General features: G+C 37.7%; 1 protein-coding gene across 11 annotated transcripts in view; it reads right to left on the bottom strand.

The window, feature by feature from the left end:
• The window catches only part of RBFOX2 (RNA binding fox-1 homolog 2), a 263,107-nt gene that overhangs the window by 178,424 nt on the left and 61,839 nt on the right, over positions 1-22,844 (bottom strand). For all 11 annotated transcript variants that reach the window (XM_061205627.1, XM_061205630.1, XM_061205633.1 and 8 more), the window contains exon 2: positions 8,433-8,483. In XM_061205627.1, the coding sequence (XP_061061610.1) occupies positions 8,433-8,483 (51 nt within the window). The remainder of the gene's footprint in view (positions 1-8,432; positions 8,484-22,844) is intronic.

Here is a 22,844-nt window from a genome sequence, read left to right as displayed (position 1 = left end):
TAATTTTCTAGGTATTATTTTGATTTGCAATAGAAAGATAATGGTTTACTTGAGTAGTTTTCAAAAATAACTTCCATTACAACTGTTCAGCGACCGCCCCCCCAAAAAAAGTTAAGCATAAATTTACCATAAAACCCAGCAATTCCGCTCCTAGAAATCTACCCAAGAGAAATGAAAACATATATCCATACAAAGACTTGTGAGTGCTCATAACAGCATTACTCATAATAGCCAAACTGGAAATAATACAAATATCTATCAACTGGTAAATGGATTAACAAAATGTGGTACATCCACGCAATAGAATACTATTCAGCAATTAAAAGTAATGATATGGTGATACATACTACAACATGGATGAACCTCAAAAACATTATGAAAAATGAAAGAAGTCATACACAAAACACTACATACATATTATATGACTCTATTTACATGAAATGTCCAGAAAAGATAATTTTATAGAGTCAGAAAGCAGATCACAGGTTGTCTGTGGCTGGGGTGGGCATAAGGATTGACTGCAACAGAATTCAAGAGAATTTAGGGGGATGACAAAAATGTTCTAAAACTGGACTGTAGTGATGGTGACACAACTCTATAAATTTAATAAAATCCCTGAATAAGTACTCTTACACTGAGTGAACTTTATGGTATGGATATTATATCTCAAGAGTGCTTTTTAAAAAGTAATTATTAAATATATATATTTTCTATATATATGTATGTATATATTTAATAACTCCAGGGGAAACAAGAAAGTATATAAGGGAATGTAAGCTTAATATTATGTTTCCTCTATATTCAGTCATAATAATGTAGATATTATGTAAACATAAATCAATAACGAACATTGATTTAACCATTTTTTGGTTAAATCAATGAGAAATTAGCAATTTTATAGACACTCCTTCCTTCTCATCTCTAACAGTAGGAAGCCAAAGGATAGAGCCTCAAATCGATAAACCAAGAAATAACAGAATAAGCATGTTATTTAGGTACATGGCTGTAAGCAGCAAAATAAATAAAACGGTCTTTCCTAGGGGGGAAAAGCTTATGAACTATCTACAGGATGGAATGATCTAAAATGCAACACTAAGTCTGAAGCTGATTAATGGTTTGAGAAAAGTGCTGATGCTGCAGCATCTACCAGCCCTTCATCCACTAGAGGGTGTAAGGCAACACCACAGAAGGACCTGAACCACTGATGGGTGACCCGATGTCAGATACTGAAGAGATGCAACCATGTGAATAAATCTTGCATAAAGGCCGAAAGTGGGGTTCTAGATAACCTAGTAGGAAGAAAAGAAAGCGATTTCATACTTTTTGTAATTTAAAAGCAAAGCAGAAGCATTTTTAGTTAAAAAAAGGGCCAGTAAAACAAATTACTATGGATTGTGAGATATAAGAGAGGTATGAAACATTTTACTTCTGAACCTATTATTTTAATCCAGTCTCCAACTGGGAGAGGGCAGTGGGATAAAATTTCTCATTCAACAATTAAGTACTAGCTGGAACTGATATTAAACACAGCAAATGATAAAGCTGTTGCCTAGACAGTTCTAAGGTTGCCTTTTGCGGGGGGGTGGGGGGGCGGCTCTAAAAATTCCTTCTTTACAGCAACCACAATGTTGTTTTAAAAAATGTACAATAGGTCATGTCGCTCCCTGCTTAAAACCTTTTAAAAGTTTCACACTAAACTGAGAATAATTTTCATTTATTCATCCAACAAATACTTACTGATCTCCTCCTACATGCCAGGCTCTGCTCTAAGCAAAGTCACAGCTTACACAGAACTTATATTTTAGTGGGAGAGACAGACAATAAAGTACACATACTAGATAATTTCAGATAATGATGAGAGAGCTGAAGATAAGACTGAATGGTCAGGGTATGTATGTGGATAACTTTAGATTGGTGTGGTCAGGGAAGCTTCTCTGAGGAGTAAACTTTGTCCTTGTGACCTGAATGAGAAGGTGAAGATCTGGGTCAAGAGCACTGCAGATCTAAGGTAGAAGAGACAGCGATTCCACAGACCTGAAGCTGAGATCAAGCTCGACGAGTTCAAAGATGGAAAGAATGCCCAGTGAGGCTGAAGCTGATGGTAAGAGGGGGGAGAGGATGAATTACAGAGGTAGACAGTAAGCGCACATAGAAATACTCCTAAATCCATACAATGGGATACAGTCCACCGAAAAAAGAAATAAAGTACTGACACATGCTACAGCAGGGATGAACCTTGAAAACATTATGCCAAGTGACAAAAGCCAGTCACAAAAGACCAGATACTGTATGACTCTGTTTTTATGAAATGTCCAGAATAGGCAAATCCACAGAGATGGAAAGTAGATTAGAGGTTGCTCAGGGCTGGGGTCGGGGGATGGGGAATGGTGAAGTGGCGACTAAAGGCTATGTATGGGTTTTCTTTAAGGTGGCATTTTTAAGGACGACAATTATTAGAATTTTGTTTTTCAAAACTACAGTCTGCAATCCATTAGTGGGTTCAGAAAATCAATTTTGGTCAATCAACTGTTGGTCATAATCAACAGGTTTTTTTTTTTAATGGAATGGAAGAGAATGGAAAATATCACAGTGCTTAGAACATAGTAAGGGTTAAGTATTATTTGGTAAGACTCATTTAACTCTAAGTTACATTTACGTGTGTGTGTGTGTGTGTTTGTGTGTGTGTGTGTGTGTGTACTGGGTCATAATGCAAAAGGTATTACTTACTAGAGGTTGCCATCTTTTTTATAAGCTTGAAATCACTGAGCTAGAACTTGAACACCCTCACTATGTCCTCCATTCCAAATCTCCCCAAGGAAAGAAAAGTAGCCATCATTTCTTTGACACCAAACCAAATGAGTATGACAGAAAATGCATTTGCTATTGCCCATGGCTCCCAATCAAAATAAGTAAAAGCCCTGAAAGTTCATTTGCAAAAAACTGGACAAAAATAAAGTCCATTCCAGGGATAACAAAGATAACTGGTTAGAAAAAGGGAAATTAAAAATTCTCAAGAAGAAAGAAAATACTTTTGGGAAAAAAATCTCTTAGGTCATTTAAAATCTATACTCTAAATTAAAAGTAAGGCTGCTACTCCAAATTTAAATCCCTAATTATCCAAGTCACATCTGTCAACTTAAACAACTCCTTTGATATTTCCATTTTGGGGGAATCACTTGAGCATGTCCATATAATAGTTTTCAACAGACTTTTAGAAAAGTGAAGGAAAAACCTTTCTAAGGAGCCACTGACTAGCATTTAAAAAATCAGAGTCTAATACTGTGACATTAATCTTCTTTACCTTAAAGATGCAAAATTATAAAAGGAAGGTTTATGTCATTCCTCATGGGCATGTTTTTCTTGACACTCCCAGGAAAGCAGTGTTCTCTAATCTAAACAGCAAATCATAATCACAGTTCACAGTGCTGCTGGCAAGCAAACTAAGTAAATTAATAAAATACAAAAAGACAAACTGTAGACCATAAGCTATTTTAACAAACAAAATAAGAAGTAAACTCGATAGAAATAAGTTATGCAAGGGACCTCCAGTTCATGTGGAGACTTTCCAAGCTGTTACATTCTCCAAAGATTCCATAGTATCTTATCTTGTCACATGAGGAAGAGAACATCCCCATTCAAAGAGGAGAGAATACTGACAGAAGAACACAAGAGGGAAATACAAGACATGGAGGCTGAGAATCCAGGACTCAAGTCTAACTGTGCCACTAACTCTGTGACATGGGGAAATTCATTTAAAAATTTCTGGTTTGGTTTTCTTAGCTACCAAATAGGGATAATAAAGCCTGACCTTCCTAGCAGAGCTATTCTGAAGATCAAAACTGAATATAGGGCTTCCCTGGTGGCGCAGTGGCTGAGAGTCTGCCTGCCAATGCAGGGGACACGGGTTCGAGCCCTGGTCTGGGAGGATCCCACATGCCGCGGAGCGACTGGGCCCGTGAGCCACAATTACTGAGCCTGCGCGTCTGGAGCCTGTGCTCCGCAACAAGAGAGGCCGCGATAGTGAGAGGCCCGCGCGCCGCGATGAGGAGTGGCCCCCGCTTGCCGCAACTGGAGGGGGCCCTCGCGCAGAGGCGAGGACCCAAAACAGCCATGGATAAATAAGTAAATAAATAAAATTAAAAAAAACAAAAAACAAAAAACTGAATATACTGATACATGGAAGCATACACCGTAAACTGCAGAATTCCTCACCAACATTAGCTTTCATAATTTACTAACATTCTTGGTTCCATAGCTGATGCAACACCTGAACCCAACCACGAGTCTGTGCTCTCATCTCCAATGTGAATGGCAACGCTTCATGTCCACAGGTCAAGTGTGGGCAATCCACCATGCCATAATCCCAAACCTGATCACTCCAGTTAAGGGAACACTCACTGTATTTCTTTAATCATAGCTAGGATGACCATACATCCCATTCATCAAGGTCTGCCTGGGACTGTTTCCACATTAGCATCCCTTTTCTCTCTCAAAAGTGCCCCAACTTGAATGATAAACTACACAGTCACCTTAATTACAGCAGACATAAGTTGTGGCACCAAGAGGTGACAGACAAGGGGCTAGCCTTAGGACTCCCACTGTACTTTCCAGGAGCCCCCTGAAAGCCATTCCAAATAAATGAACAATATGAGCAGAAACAGTAAGTTTGCTATGCAGAACTAAGGCCTCTTCTAATCAGATTGCTGCTCCCAGGTCCCTCCTGAATAAAAACTCTGGAGCTAATACACACAAATATTCTCTCATTTAGAGAACATTCAAACCCACAAACTATTCCACCCTTAATCAACACTTGGGAACTCTATCATAAGCACGTGCACATACACATAAATCACAAAGAGATGGTCAGCTAGGAATCTAAACCACTACATTGTGTCATCAACCTAAAATCCTGCATGGCCTTAGATAAAGCATTCAGCCTTTCTGAGCTGGTTTGCACTTCTGCTAATCTGGAACAATGTTTGTCTCCTCCACTTGCACGGAGAGACCACATTAGCAAGCACAGTGACGTGCTTGGAGAGTTTTAGAAAAGCAATGGATTGCCATCCCATAAAGCCTGTTAACTGGGAAAGAAGGCTGAGGTGACCTTGCATAAAAAAGCAAAACCTCTACAAGGTGACAGGTGGTTTCTTTTCCCCCTCATTTCCTTCGCAGGTTTTTTTTTTTAATCTTTTATTTACTTTATTTTATTTATGTATTTTTGGCTGTGTTGGGTCTTCGTTGCTGCGCACGGGCTTTCTTCTAGTTGCGGCAAGCGGGGGCTACTCTTCATTGCAGTGCGCAGGCTTCTCATTGCGGTGGCTTCTCTTGTTGCAGAGCACAGGCTCTAGGTGCGCGGGCTTCAGTAGTTGTGGCATGTGGGCTCAGTAGTTGTGGCTCGCGGGCTCTAGAGAGCAGGCTCAGTAGTTGTGGCGCACGGGCTTAGTTGCTCCGCGGCATGTGGGATCTTCCCGGACCAGGGCTTGAACCCATGTCCTCTGCATTGGCAGGCGGATTCTTAACCACTGCGCCACCAGGGAAGCCCCCTTCACAGGTTTTTAATTCAAATGTGTTACCAGGGGTGTATGTAACAGGGTGAAAAGGGTCACTGTAACAGTGAAATACTGGCCCACTTAGTGCTAAGGAACTTTGTTGTCATAATTCTTAACTAGGGTCATGGACTCCTAGATTCATAAGTTCAACGCCAAGGGATCTATGAAGCCCCCAAATGATAAATAAGTAGAGTGAGTGAGCAGGCATACTGCACATGACCACATTTTCCCTTTGTGAGTCAAGAGTCCCCAGTATAGAGGACCCTCAACAAATAGAGGACAAATTTCAGTGCTTATTCAGCTGCTAACCTGTACTGTTACCTTGGATAAGTCACTTTAATCTCTATGTGCCTGTTTCCTTATCCTTCCAAAGGAAATACTTGCCTTATCCATTCAAGAGGTGGTGGTGAGGATGAGATGAGAAAAATATTGATGAAAGCTCTCTGCAGTGGTCAAAAGATTATCATTTTTATCTCTTTTAAAATCACCATTAGATGCTGATAGAAATCCTGTCTGGGGATGGTTCCTATCTATTTAGAAAAGAAACATAAAAGAATAAGGAAAAGCAAATAAAGAGTCACACAATTAAAATTCACCTTCACCCCACTCTCTGGTTCCTGGATTTGCTGAGCCAAACCACTCTGGGAAGATGTAAAGATCACAAGTTCAGTTTCTGCCCAACTCGGGCTGCTCAGTGACCAGTGTTTCACACTGATAAATGCCTCCCAAATCTCAGAGCATGAAGTGAGAGTTCACAAGGTTAGGCACATTAATTAGCAGGACTCATTTGGATTCTGTATTCATCAAATGCAACAAGCAGCTATTCAATATTCGCCTGTTTGCACTATGCTAAGGTCTCTAATTCAAAGATCCAGACAGAAAAACAAAATAAAGCCCAAGAAAATAAACTAAAATAAACCTGTCACCATCAGAATGTGCCTCTATGTAAATTAAGCAGCTATAAAGCACAGCAAAAGGGTCTGCATAGGCCTACAGCAGAGACAGTATGAGTAATGTGCAGGCTACAGATGTGAGTCCGGCTGCAAAAGAAAGGAAAAATAAAGTAGTTCCAAGCAGAGACTACTTTTTGTGCTTTAACAAATTCCTCTTAACTCCTTTTGCTTAATTCCTTATTGATCTGTAATCCCCAGAGGAAGAACACAGCATTATACAGTACTTTTTCAGATTCTTTTAAACTCATTAAGTCTATTCCCATACTTAACTTTGATTAGTTTTACCTTCCTATATCTAAAATAAGCCTGTATCCAAAATAAGCAACATTTTATAAGTAAATATTTGCATGAGTATACAAAACTAGATTCAGAGACTGACCATGATCCCTTCTGTTTTAAGGGTCCTAGGTAGAAAGTACACGATGAAATAGAAAATATCACTTGTTTTAAAGCAGCCCATAGGATTGTAGTTTTTGACCTTGGCTACACAAATCACCTGTAGGAATTTCTAAATATTTGAAACGCTAAGCCCAATCTTAGACTCACTCAATCAGAATTGTTGGGGGCTAGATCTCCAGGCAACAGTATTTTTTCTGATATATGGCCAGGATATAGAAATATTATCAAAGGACATAAATTTCACAGCTTACAGAAGCTCTATCTAGGGCAGATCCAAAGCAGAAAGAAATAAAAGAAAGACCCTCTATATTCTCTTTAGGTTTGGGGTAAATGACCGTATCTTTCACCAAGAGCTTCCATAGGACAATCTTCAATTCCGACAATGATGATCCCACTGGGAGATGAACACAGAGATGAGCAGCATTTTCTCTCCCCCCTTTTCTCCATACCTACCTGGGACCAGTCTGATGCCAACACAACACCAAAAGTACCAGAACTGGGCAAATACTCTCAATCTGGAAGGCCCTCAAATAGGTGACTATTGATTATGGGGCCATCCTGGTTTTTTAAGATCAGCTTCAGGGTTTTGATGAGATTTAATTAAGTTCTGGAAAGGGGAGCTATGTCAACCCTTTGGTTTAGCACTCTGATGACATATCCCTTGGACAAGCCTAATAATGGTGGCTTTTTTTGGACAACCCTATAAGGAATGGTGGATAGACATTCAAAGCTATAAATGATGGCTAGAAATTGAGAGATGTTTCTAGGAGCTACCATTTAAAATCTCCTGAAGAAGATCAATATCCCCAAATAGCAAAGAGGCTAGGTGTCTTAAGCCACACCATTTCTCTGAGGCAGCCTAACCTGTTCTACCCTAACTCTGTGTCAGCCTCACCTGCTCCAAATAGCAAAAGGATAGGGAAAGCATTTTACACACTCACCTAAACCATACCGAGGATGTCCTGGCAGGAAACAGTTTTGCTCTAACCCACAATAAAGCCTGGGCTTTTTCCAATCATCCTCCCTATCTAACAAAGAAAGGCAGCAGAAACTTCCCTCTCTCAAGAAAGCCTTCCCTCATTAAAACCATAAGGCTGAATTCCCCCAGGGAGGAGAATGGAATTTTCTTGTTGCAGATTATTGCAGGGACTCAAAAAGTCTGTGCAGGCAGGGGCTAAGTGGCTGGGAATAAAGAGACAAGTCCAACATTTAGAATTATGAGACATCAAGAAAACCAGGTTAAAAAACTATCATATAGCCTGGAGAAGAAAAAACAAGCAATTATGACTGTGCCTGAGTGACTTTCCCCCTATAATATCCACAATTTCAATAATGTGATTACAATATTTTTAGGGTTAAGAAATATATTTTATTATATCTCTAAATGTAAATTCATTGCTGAAATTAACCATATCACTCTCCAAAATAAATAATTTCAGGAAATGCTCTCTATCATAGCATCCTTAGATAAAACACACACACACACACACACACACACACATTATCTGAGTTATAAACAGCTTATACCAACCTGGCTGTCCCGTGCTGGGAATCCATGATAACCTGGGGTCAGAGGCTCGTTCTAAGACAAAGGAAAGAAAAGAAAACCGTAAGACAAAAGAAAGTGTTGAGAATCATCAAAATCATCCAAAATGATCAAACATAAATTCCTGCACCAGTTCCTAAGGTGTTCTACCTAACTATATACATCTCTCAGTTTAGCACGTATGATATCAAAAAAACAAAAACAAATAAAAAACAGTATTTGCTTAGGAGCACTATTCATAAGCACCACGTTCCTCCTTGTACAGCTACATCTGTTTCCTTCTCAGTGTATCTCAAACAGAGCACTACTGGGATTTGGGGCAGATCAATTCCTAACTTCACACCGTGGGACTCTAGTATGCCCGGCCCTTAACTTCTAAAAGCCAGTAGGCTTTCAGTGTCCTGAACACTAGGACAACCAAAAACTTCCACACATTTCCAAAAGTCCCCTTGTTAGGAAGGAGACAGTACCACCCCTACTGAGAACTGTCTCTTGACCTGGTAAAGTTTTAGTCCCTCCCCTCTATCAATCTGCTTTCCTTCAGTTCTTTTAAACCTAGATGAAAGTCTACCTCTGTTCCAGACTTCCTCTACCATCCTACATCATCCTATGAACTCAAGTGACTCCTAATATGTGTAATAAGTTAAAATGTACTGGGTTATTTGTACAATTTACTTTTCATATTATTTATAATTTAATACATCTTCTTTTTGTAAAGGTGTTTCATACTGAGTGCCTCATCCTCACATTAACCATTAAATCAAGATCCTTGAGGGCAAGAATGATAGCGAATAAAAGCTATGCAAACCCTAATTTAATACAGTGTCATACAATATGAGCACTCACTTATGGCTTACTTGACTCATTCAATTATTCAGTCAACATATATTGAATACCTAATATTTTCAAAGTTCTGTTTAGATGACTGACAGAATAAGTCAGTAAAACAAGCCCCTTGCCTTCAAGGGAACTTTTAAATGGGAGGAGATACATGTGCACACAAAGGTGTAAATGAGAACATAGTGCTTTCATAGTTTTTCCAAGGTGCTCAACACAGCTATCTGAAAGATATGCATCCTCTTCTTCCATTCCTACTAGCAGAACAGTAAGTTAAGAAGAATTTTCATTGATAGGACCTTCATTTATGACGAGAGTAAACCTGCCACCTGATGGTACATCTGCTTTGATTATATCCATATCTTTGATCGTCGAAAGTCCACACTCCTTTCAAAAACATGAAAGCCAGGTGTCAACTTAAGCTCCCTGCATAGACCCCATGTCTTGTTCATCATGGTTTCCCCACAACCTAGCACAGTGTCTAACACATGGTGGACATTCAGAAGAATGTGTAAATAAATAAATGAGGTTCAATAACCAGAAATTATTAGGCATTCAGTTGCTGACTCAATCATAGACAACCCAAGTTCTCCTTTTTTTTCCTAAATCTCTATTTTGGACATTTATAAATTAAGTCTCCCTAAAGAGAGTACACCAAAGATAACTGCCTTTAAAAATTATAGGTGCCAAAATGATCCCGAGAAAGAACAAAGTTGAAGGACTCACATTACAAAGCTACAGTAATCAGGACAGTGTAATACTGCCTAAGAACAGACGTACAGACCAATGAAGTACAACTGAGAGTCCAGAAATAAACCCTTGCAGTTACAATCAACTGAGTTTTAAAAAGGGTGTCAAGAAAAGCAATGGAAGAAAGAATAGCCTTTTCAACAAATGGTGCTGGGACAACTGGATATCCCATGTCAAAGAATAAAGTTGGAACTCTATCTTACACCATATACAAAATTAACTCAAGATAGATCACAGACCTAAAATCATAAAACTCTTAGAAGAAAACAAAGGATTAAATCTTCATGACCTTTGGATAGGCAATGGTTTCTTCAATATGACTACAAAGACACAAATGACGAAAAATAGATAAATGGACTTCATCAAAATTTAAAACTTTTGTGCTTCAAAGGACACCATCAATTCTGGGGATCTAATGTACACAGAGTGATTATAGTTAACAATACTGAATGATATACTTGAAAGTTGCTAAGAGAGTAGATTGTAAATGTTCTCACCACAAAAAATAAATGGTAATTATGTGACATGTTGCAGGTGTTAGTTAAAGGTATGGTGGTAATCACTTTGCAACATATAAGTGTATCAAACCAACAAGTTGTACACGTTAAACTTACACAATGTTAATGCCAATTATGTCTCAATAAAGCTGGGGAGGAAAAGACACCATCAAGTAAGTGAGAAGACAACTAACAGAATGGGAGAAAATATTTGCAAATCCTTTGTCCAATAAGGGACTTGTAGTCAGAATATAAAAGAACTCTCAGAAAGACAACCCAAATTTTTAAGTGGGCAAAAGTTGCAAACAGGAAGTTCCCCAAACAGGATATACAAATGGCCAATAAGCACATAAAAAGATACTCAACACTGTTGGTCATTAGGAAAATGCAAATCAAAACCACAATGAGATAACACTTCACACCCACTAGGATGGTTATAATCAAAAAGTCAGACAATAACAAGTGATAACAACAACGTGGAGAGACCGGAATCTCATACATTGCTGTTGGGACTATAAAATGGTGCAGGCACTTTGAAAATAGTTTGGAAGTCCCTCAAGATGTTAAAAAAGAGTTACCATGTGACCCAGCAATTCCACACTAGGTATAACCAAGGAAACTGGAAATATACATCCACACAAAGCCTTGTACACAAATGTTCATAGCAGAATTATTTCATAATAGCCAAAAAGTTGAAATAATCCAAATGTCCATCAATTGATAAGTGGATAGGCAAAGTATTGTATATCTATAACTGAATATTATTTGGCAATAAAAGGAATGAAGTGCTGATACAACAAAGACAAATTTTAAAAACATCATGCTAAGTGAAAAAAGCCAGAGACAATAGGCCACAAATTATATGATTCCATTTATATGAGATATTCAGAAGGGGCAAATCTATGGAGAAAGAAAGTAGATTAGTAGCTCCAGGGACTAAAGGGAGTGACTGCCAATGGGTACTGGGTTTTACTTTTGGTGATGAAAATGTTCTGGAATTAGTGATGATGGACTCACAACTCTATGATTTGGCTTAAAACCACAAAACACTAAAAACCACTAAAAACACTTTAAAAGGGTGAGATTTATGGTCTGTGAATTATAGGTCAATAAACCTGTTATTTAAAAATAATAATAATAGGCAATGTTGGCTGGCTATTTTCATACAAATTTTTACAGGGGAGACACATGCAGCTTAGACCATAACAAAAAGAACAGGGCTCCTTCCGAAATCCCCAAGTGCCTTGTTTGTTCTGGAGTCTATACATTTACTTCAATACCATTCTCTACAGATTTTAACAATGATGATGATAAACGTGATAATAACCACTAGATACTGAGCAACCGATCAGGCATGGTTTCAGGATGGAGGGGAGGAGTAAGAGAAAGTGGCAAAGAGAAGGAGATAATAAAGCACAGATAATAGGTGGAAAAGTCAAACTTTTAACCCAGGTCTGTTGGACTCCAAAGCCCCTGTTCCTCCCGCTTTATCAAATTCTCTAATAACCATTCCATATTATTCCTTTACAGTAAATTTCAAGATTGCCTGAGGAAGGAATTATAGGATGAAGAAAGTCATCAAAAACACCCAAAAGCATCACTAACAAAGATTTGTCACTCCCAGAGATATCCCATGTATAAACTATATTCTTGAGTTCAACAATGCAGAAAACTTTTTGTAAGGAAAAAAAAAAGTACATTCCTACAAGCAAGTATTGTCAAAAACTTTAACAGCAAAGACAGACATAACAGGTACACAGAGATGTGCCAGAGGAAACGGACTTCCTCCTTCACCTGCTTAGCAAAGTAGTCCTCCTTTCTTCCCCATCTCTCACCCGAGGCTACCTGGAACTCTCCAGCACTCAGACATGCACCGCCTCTCTGAAAGTGGACTATACTTAACGACAAAGGTTTGCTTTCGTTTTTAATTTTACCACGTATATATCTGTCCCTTCAAAATGCATGAACTTTGCATGTTTTTGAATTTTATAGAAATGAATCCTATTGTATAGCAATTTCCTTATTTCTCATATTATGAGGTTTATCTCCACTTATGCATGTCACTATATTTCACTAATTTTGACTACTGCTTAATATTCTATCTTATGACTATGTCACAATTTATTTACCCCTCTTGTTTTCCTGTTAATAGATATTTAAATTGTTTCCAGTTATACTCACAAACCACTGCTGCCTGTGAACATTTAGAGTTGAGGTATCACTTTCCACCCATAGACTGACAAAAATGAAAATGAAAATATGACAAATTGGCAGGAAGAAGAGTAAATAGATATCTTCACATCTAATAGTAGGAAGATAAGCATATTGGGACTACTCTTTTGGAAAGCAATTTGACAATAATTATTAAAATATTAAATACTCATACCTTCTTGTAATTTCATATCTCTGATCTCTTTATCTACTCTAGAGAATCACCTGAACTTGTGCTCAAAGAAGCATGTGCAAAGATTTTTCAATGCAGTGCTGTTTGCAACACTGAAAAACTAAGAAGCACCTCAATAATAGGGAAGTAGTGTTATCAACTATTGTTGATATTGTTGACTATTCAACATCCTCTGTTAAACTGCAAGTGTTTTAAAAGGTAAAATCTCAATGAACTATCTCAAGTCATATTAAATGACAGCAAAACAGTCGGTGTGCTATTCCTTTAAATCACAATACAAAAAGAGGTATTTCTACATGCATATAAAAAAGTAAATAAATGCATAGAGAAGATCTAGAAGGATATACAACAAACTTCTAACAGTGGTTCCCTCTAGGGAGAAGAATAAGATCTGTGGAAGGTCGAGAGGGCATGCTTTATCTGAATTATTTGAATTTACAAAATATAAAATTCATGTATTACTTAGAGCATAAAAAAGAACCAAAGAAGTCACTATTACCAGTGTTTTATAATGTACAAAACACCTTCACATAATCTTATTCAGTTCTCACGATGCAGAAAATAGGTTTTATAACCCTCATTTTACAGATGACAAAACTGAATTTCAGAAAGATTAAATGATTTGCTCAAGGCCAAATAGCTAATGATAGTGGCTGAGCTGCCTTCAGACTTAGGTCTTTTAACTCTATTCCCAGTACTTCTGCTACTTCATGACAACTAGTACAAACCAGTACTGGTCCTGGTAGAGATTACTATGATTGTCTAAAAACATGCAGATCTGAGTTTTTAATCAGTGTAAAAATAATAACTGAAAGTTATTATTTTTTAAAATTTTTATTTCATATTGGAGTATAGTTGATTAACAATGTTGTATTAGTTTCAGGTGTACAGCAAAGTGATTCAGTTATACATAAATAACTGAAATTTAAAGCAGACATGGAATTACAAGGCAAGCTAATGGAACAGATGGGACAGAAATCAGATGTGTTAAACTCCAAAGAGGAAAGGCAGCTACACTGCTATAAGCAAGAGTTATTGACCTAGTAAGACTGAAAGACTTAGAAACTGACTGCCAAGGCACAGAAGCTGCTCAAAAATAAAAAGAATATATAAGAAATAAAATACCAACCATACGAATTTTACTACAGAGATAGCAATGAAACCTGTTTAGAAGCTTCTGGTAAGTGAGTGTGTGAAAGAGTAACAGAAGGATCCTTAAGTAACTGGCAAATACAGCAACTGTGATGGATCGTGCACGTACAACGGACACTGCAGGAAGTGAAGAAAAATATTACCTGACACTTGTATTCTTCACTAGCTGCTTAGAAGCTCCCATTGCACCTATGTTTGAAAAATCCATTTAAGCAGAAGAATCTTCATTCATTCGGTAAAAGTGGATTGAACAACTGCTCTATGACAAGTACAGTGCTGGTATCCCTGCCCTTGAGGAGCTGTGAGTCGAAATAATTATAAAATAATGTGATTGATAACATAACTAACATCTGTAAGAAGAACGACAGGACTCCAGAAGATCTTTTGGAAAATTGTGTATGGGATTTGGGGGTGGGGGGGAGAGTTGAGTGGGTAATAGCCTCTAACCTCTTATTGGAGGACAAGACCTTCACACTGTGATGGACTGATGCATGCTGAAAAGACACAATGGATTTTAAAGCCACTTTTCTAAATGCATTCTGAAAATCATCAACATCATTTCTAAATGATTATTTAGATATACATAATGGGCCAATATATTTGTCCATTCCAAATGAAAATTACCCAGAATACTGCACCTGGGAGGTACAATAGAAAAGAACTGCTTCCTTAAGCATTTAAAAAATACAGTTAAAAGAGAGGTACTAAGAGGACTTAACAAAACTGAAAATCAACAAAACCCTGCTTTCGGTACAGAAATATAGCAGTGATATAACATACTAGCAGGACTTCCCTGGCGGCACAGCGGTTAAGAATCCGCCTGCCATTGCAGGGAACACAGGTTCGATCCCTGGTCCGGGAAGATCCCACATGCCGCGGAGCAACTAAGCCCATGAGCCACAACGACTGAGCCTGCGCTCTACAGCCCGCGAGCCACAACTACTGAGCCTGCGTGCCACAACTACTGAAGCCCGAGCGCCTAGAGCCCGTGCTCCGCAGCAAGAGAAGCCACCGCAATGAGAAGCCCGCACACAGCAATGAAGAGTAGCTCCCACTCACTGCAACGAGAGAAAGCCTGCGTGCAGCAACGAAGACCCAACACAGCCAAAAATAAAATAAATTAATTAATTTTAAAAAATAACATACTAGCTATAAATCCTAAGCAATATCAATAAAACACTAACTGAGGAGCCTAGGGAAGACACCACTCTGCCATCTCCCTTGGTTTCACCTACTTAACAGGTCATGTGTTCAGCGTCCAGAGATTTATTACAAGAGTATTTCTTACTGGCTTCCATCAATGATGAGGGTTGTCTAGGAGCAGGTGCAGAAAACTGGAAATGCACAAGGAAGTTATACCAAGCAATCAGAAAAAAAAATTTAACCCACCCTATTGTTTTTCTTTTGTGTCTGACAAAATCAAACCCATTTCACAGAATGGAAGGGGAAGAAAAATACTGAGAATAGAACAAAATAAATTCTTGCCACCATGCAATTTGGGGAGAGGAAAGTAAAAGGAAGCAAAGGAAAGTAAGAATGAAGCTGTCCTCTAACAAACAAAGCTTGGGCAATGGTACAAGCCCAAATTTTTCACTGACTTACTCCCAACTGAAAATTAATTTCACATTACCTTACATTTAGCAATGGAGGGAAAGACTGATTTAGACCATAATGGCTAGGGGAAAAAAAAAAAAAAAGCAAATCAAAAAAAAAAAAAATGAAAAGCAAATTCCCAGGGTATTTCATTACCTTGTTTTGCAGCCCAAGTTACTGTTTTTCAAGTAGTAAGCCTACTTTTGAACAGGGACATGGAAGGGAACACCACAGGAACTGAAGATGTACCTAAGTTCTCACGCTATTACGTACAAAAATAAATCCTAGCAACAAGTAGGGTCAGGAAGAGAGACTGCTTAGCAACCACAGGACATCATTCCGCATCCAAACCATACAGGGTTCAAGGTACCCAAAGATAAGAGGGCTTACAAGGGATATGAATCTGGTAGTCTCTAACAACACAGGCCCAACAGAAGGTCCAATGGGTAAAACTGGTAGACTAAACTTTCACACTACAATAGAATAAAATAAAACATAGGGTAATTCGTCCCACCTCCCCATCAAGAAAACTGACAGACAGTAGCTCTTTGTTACACTCACCATTTCTACCCCAAATACCCCATCTTTTTTTAAAGAGACAGCTCATTTTGGGGGTGCTTTATCTCAGCCCTAAGGATAGTTGCTGTTATAAATTAACTTTATACTAATGATATATTATCATCTATCAATCATATTATTACATTATTTTATATTTATTGTATTACATCTGCTATTCCTTAGAGTTCTCTTTACTTCTTACAAGCCAATCCCTTATTAATTCAATCTGCTGTTATAGTAAACAATTCTTTATGTTAAATTCCTTGTCTAAATTACTTATAGTCTCTTTATCCTGATTGGACCCAGATTGGTACAGATGAGCTGAAACAAAATGCTAATAGCCACTTATTTCACACAGGACAGTCATTATGCTTCATGTTTTCTATATGTTATCACTTTGTATTCTCACTAAAACTCTGTAATATATCTCTCAATATTAAGAAAACTGAGGCTCAGAAAATGATGCAATTTGTCTACAATAATGCAAATCCAGGTTACTCAAGTCCCTGTTGGTTCCCTACTATAGCATTTATTTTTCTTCACAGAACCTAGCAACACTTTTTAAAGAACTAAACATCTATGTACCGGAAAAGAATGAACAAAGCAGTCCTGGCTGCTATACTTAGAAAGGGCAGTTTGTTGGTTGGCCTTGACTGGTGCCTGGGAACTTAGATATCAGGAGGGTTCTATTCCCAGAACTGGTAAGAGTGGCTCACTGTGCCTAAACTGTGCAAACAATACGGTTTATGCCGAACACTGCTTTCCTCCTGGGAGTCTAGAATTTGAGCATGTGCTAGGCAGAGGGTGCCTATGTGAACAACCCTTCCCAGCCGTGCCCCAAAAAGAAAAATTTCAGCACTAAGTCTAATGAGCTTCCCTGGTAGACAACACTGCCACCACTGGCTGAAGGAAGTAAGCACATCCTGTGTGACTCAACTGCAAGAGAACTCTAGGAAGCTGGAGCCTGATTTCTTCTGGACTTCACCCCATGCAATTTTTCCCTTGGTGATTTTGCTTTGTATCCTTTCACTGTTATAAATCATAGCCATGAGTATGTCTATACAATGAATTCTGCAAATCCTAGCAGATCATTGGAGCTGGGGAAGTCTTAGGGACGCCCCCCCAATACAGCTTATGACATGCCAAGTATTTTATTAAATGCAGAGGATACAAAGATGAATAGGGCCTTTGCCCTCAAGGAATTTTGCAGTCTATTTAAATTTCCCTTCTTTCACTTCTCTGATCTTCACTTCTTAGTCTGTTTGCCACTTAAAATAGATCAGACACATCTCCCTAAGCTAAATTTCATTCATGGCGCTGAAATGATGCTAAATATTTAATAAGTCCATCAAGCAAAATCTGAGATACAAAGCTCTAATAAACTCGAAGGCCACACATATTTTCTCTTTACTTTCCCCATCATATTGTGTTCCTCATTAAAAATAAATTGACCAACTCTTGTACACTGCTGGTAGGAATATAAAATGGTGTAGCTACTAAAGAAAATAGTCTGGCGGTTCCTCAAAAAGTTAAATATCGAACTACCGCACGGCCCAGCAATTCCACTGCTAGGTATATTCCCCAAGGAATTAAAAACAAGTACTCATATAAGTACTTGTACACACTATACAAAATAGCTGAGATGTGGAAATAACACAAATGTCCATCAATGAACGAATAAATAATTGTATACACATACAAAGGAATATTATTCAGCTTTAAAAAGGAACAAAGTGCTGATACATGCTACAACATGAATGAACCTTGAAAACATGATGGTACATGAAAAAAGCCAGACACAGAAGGTCTCATATTGTATAATTCCATTTATATGAAATACCAAGAATAGGTAAATTCAGAGAGGCAGAAAGCAGATAGAAGGAAGGGGAAATGGAGGATGACTGCTTAATGGAGGGTGACTGCTTAATAGGTATGGGGTGATTAAAAATTTTTGGAACTAGATAGGGGTGGTGTCTGCACAATACTGTGAATGTACTAAATACCACCAAATTGTTCACGTCTAAAAGACTAATTACATGTTATGTGAATTTCATCTCAATAAAAACATTTTTTGAAAAGCAATGCAGTATACAATATGGTGATAATGATGTTATTTGAATGGGTACTTGTAGCTTGAAATAAAATCATCAGTGACTACAACAGATATGGATTCAAAAAAGTGCCACATCTCAATATATACCCTGGAAAACTATTTGAAGACTCAAAGTGGTTCTAAGCAATGATACAGATACTGATGCCGTAGAGTATGTATAAATTTTCTTCCTAAAACCATAGAAAATAAAATGTTTCTAAATTATTATATAAGACTTTGAATAGGCATGTATGCATAAATAAAATCAGTATTTTAAAGACATTTGCCTATTTCATCAACATCCCTAAAAATTTATATATTTAGGTTGGTTTGTCCTTTCAATGCAAAAACAACTTAAAGCCTTATATAGAGTTTCCTCATATTCAGGCATTTATAGCACATATACATAACTCTTTTTTCCTTAAGTCTTAAAGGATGTATCCCAAAATGTTTAGTGATTATATGTCTTGGTGTTGAGTTTGGGTTTATAGAGTGACATACATTTTTTTTTTCTTTTGCCTATCTGTACTTTCTAATTTTTCAACAACGAATACGTACTGTTTTCACTTAACCATCAAAAATTAGGAATAATAACAGTACCTTCTCAAGGATGCTGTGAAGATTAAATGAGATAATACATATAAAGCCCTTAAAACTGTATTCAGGATATTATAAGTATCCAATAAATATTAGGTAATAGGGGTATTATTATGTTTCTGTTTTTGTAAATATTTTTCAGGACACATATATTTCATTACCTCTGGCAAAAGCATTCACCTTAATCCAGGCCTGGGTCATCTGAGTCAAGCCTAAATAACTGAATAATAGCTTCTTAGCTGGTCCAGCAGTCTCCATCCACCTCTTCCCAATTTTCTTACCAGGCCAGGGTAATTCATCAAACACCACTCATATCACTCCCATGCTAATGGCCCTCCATTGCTTACATGATCAAGTTCCAAACACTCTAAATCTGGCCTCACCTGGTCATTCCCTTTTTCTCCCCATTTATTTATTCCTTCAACAAATATTTACTGAAGGACATTCATGTGTCTGGCACTATGGCAGAAATAGAAAGACAAATAAGTTACTGATTCTTTTCTTAAGAAACTCATAGTCTAGTAAGAGAGACAGGCATGTAAACAAGCACAACATGAATCATGCAATAAAATGTAAATATAAGGTCCAGAGGGAACAAGTGTACAAAGTTGATAATGGAGTGAGAAAGGCATGAAGAAATTACAAACACGGGAAGTCATGAAGGCAAGATCTGGATGGGGTTTGAAGGATGACTGCAAATAGCTAATTTCCAGATCTAAACTTTACTCAATTTACTTCGCACCTTAGGGTGTTCTCCCACATCAACTCAACTTTAGTAAAATCTAGCAAAGTGCTACCTGCCTTCACAATGCAATTCCTGTAACTCTGGCTCAGTGTATTTTCAAACTGAGTCAAGACCCATTCATGACTGATTTAATTTAAGAGATCTCAACCATTATTAAAAAATAAAAATAATGAGAGCAGCAGCTCTCAAACTTTCGGGTCTTAGAATCCCTTTACCCTCTTAAAAATTACTAGAGATCCCAAAGAAATTTTGTTTATGGGAGTTAAAAAGGATTAGTATTTACCTATTAGAAACTGAAACTGCATAATTTTTAAAATATTTGTTAATTCACTTTAAAATACCAATAATAAACCATTATGGTAACATAAAACATTTTATGAAAATTAACTATATTTTATAAAACAAAAAATTTAGTGAGAACAGTGCCATTGTCTTACATTTTGTTTTTGCAAATATCATTCACATCCCACTTAACAGAAGATGGCTAAGATATCCGCTTCTGCATTCAATCTGTTGTGATATGTTATTTTGGTGAAAGTATATGAAGAAAATCTGGCCTTCCACAGATATGTATTTGGAAAAAGTAGGAGTACTTTAATAGTCTTTTCACATATCTATGGATATTCTTCCTTAATATTATACCAAACCTTGAAAAGTAACAGTTCCTTAAAAGTTAGTTGCAGTGTGACATCTGAAACCATATCAATGAATTTTTTTCATAAAACCCATTGGCTTGTCCTGCATTTTGAATGAATTTTCACCTATCATGATTACGTAACATCTTGCATTGTTTATAAAATACTGGTTCACTAAGTTATAAAGATCTTCTCCATATTGACACATTTCATTATATAATATCAATGAAACTGACTTTTTTCACCCCTCCTTTAAGTGCAAGGGTGTGGTGGTGAAAAAAATAATGACTACCAGTACAGTTTGGTGCCGGTGCCTTGATTCACTCTAGGACGACCCATCATTGCTTACACAACACCAGTGCAAATGTCACCACAGTAGGAAAGGCAAAAAACATCTTAATGTTATGAAAAGAGTTTTGACCTTGAAGACCCCCCTAAAAGGTTCTTGGGTACCTTTGTGGGCGGGGGAAGTGAGGTCCATAGACCACACTTTAAGAATCACTATACTGGACTACAATAGAATTTTTAAACAGAAAGAAAGAATCAAGTACCTCATGTTTAGTAAGGGTAAAAATTATTCAATGAAACGTGTTTTGGTCACATATATACAGATAAACATCTAACTATACACTAGGTTGTCACGTAAAATGGATCTCTTATCATGGGTCATAGTCAAAATCCCATGGTCAAACAACCCTTGTATTGTGATATTCAGTTGAAACTGCTGTTTCACTGAACTGCAGACTTAAAAAAAAAAAAAGATACCTTTTTATTAGCCTCAGGGTATAAAGGAAATACATCCCAAAAGGATAATTCTGCAACATTCCAAAAATCCCTCTGAGATAGGCTAACATGTTAACCCTTTAGCCATAAAGGTCAATATAGACAAAATAAATTTTACTTTAACTGGCATATATTTGCTATTTCAATTTAGCTTTTAAAACAGTCTCATCACTCACATTGCTATTCAACATGATTTCAAACGAGCTCTGTTGCTATTAGCTGAGTGACTTAGGGCAAGTTACTCAACCTCTCTGATCTATTATGCCTATACCTTGCAGAGATGTTAAGATTACACATAATATATACAAAGCACCTAGGAGTGTACCTACCCTATAGAGGAAAGCTATTGTTATAACAATTTTCATTATACGCTTTGAGTTCACAATCCTGCCTTATCCCTCAGTCCCCTAAGATTTGTATGGCTGAGTGACAATGGGCCTTTCTATCTCCTACTCCTGCTGTTGCTTCCAATGCCCTACTTGCTACGATTGCCAATCCTCTGACCTAAACTCTCTGCCATCTACTTCTGGTGTCCCCAGAGCAAGTCCCTGAACTTCCCCTTATCATATTAATTCCCTGGTCAGAAAAAAGATAATGCTCATTACAATTCAAGGATCTTCTGATAAATGCCATGTTAATTCTTGCTTGCAACTAGTCTAAAAGACTTTAAATGAGATCATATGAATTCATGGTGGGTTTTTTTTTTAAACAGCAATTTTTTAAAAATACAAATTAATTTTCTAAAACATATGGTCAACTTACTAAGAATTCATGAAAGGGCTGCCTCTATCAAATCTCATCACACCTTAATTCCTATACCAGCTCCACTATTCAACTCCTATAGCTCTTCCAGCCCTCTTAGATAGTCTCCATTAAGTAAAAGGCACTTAATAGAAAAAAGTGGCAAAGAAAACTATACGTACGGTTTTCTGTAGTACAATGAGATGCTCGAGATAGCTGAAAGAAGGGCAAGAGGCAAGGAAACTACCCGGAGAGGATGGTGTTGGGTATCGACTGGTGGCCCCTTCTGAGGGAACAGAACTACTACTACACAGATCATCACTAAAAGGGGGAAGGGGGCGGGGGAGGGAGGAGGCACTAATGTGTGCACACACTGCAATGTGCTAGATACTTTATGCACATTATTGCATGGTCTAGGTATTATTTCCGTTATCAGGTGAGGACACTGAGACTCAGAGAGGTTGAATGACTAGATCAAGGCCAAACAACTAGTAAGTGGTAGAGGCAGAGGCACGATTATAACACTCTTCTTTCCGTTACATGGTACACAGTGACTTAGTCCAGAAAAGCACTTATCCCTAGGCTAAGCAACAGGGAAGGGAAGTGCAGGCTCATCTACACACTGGCTTAGCCTGACTGTTTCTCTTCTACCAATGGGAATAACTGAGAGATAATCCATCTTTAACCTGTAGTTATCACCCAATTACTCCCACTGGTAGAAGAAAAGCAGTGTTCCTTAAACTTTAACATGCATACAGGTCACTGCAAGGTACCTTGTTAAAAATGCAGATTCTGATTCATTGGGTTTGGGGTGGCACCTGAGATTCTGCATTTCTAATAAGATTTCAGGAAATGATGACACTTCTAGTGCTTGGGCCATACTCAAAACAGATTACACACAGCGGTTCCCAAACCTGGCTGTACATCATAATCATCTGGGAATCACTTAAAAATTATAGATTCCTAGGCCCCTCCCTCCTGGACATTCAGAGTGTCTGAAACCTTCTACCTCA

This window comes from Eubalaena glacialis, chromosome 11, assembly GCF_028564815.1.
Source record: "Eubalaena glacialis isolate mEubGla1 chromosome 11, mEubGla1.1.hap2.+ XY, whole genome shotgun sequence".
In the NCBI taxonomy this organism is placed as follows: domain Eukaryota; kingdom Metazoa; phylum Chordata; class Mammalia; order Artiodactyla; family Balaenidae; genus Eubalaena; species Eubalaena glacialis.
Note: the sequence above shows the minus strand (reverse complement) of the source record. Positions and strands in the feature narration are given on the sequence as shown.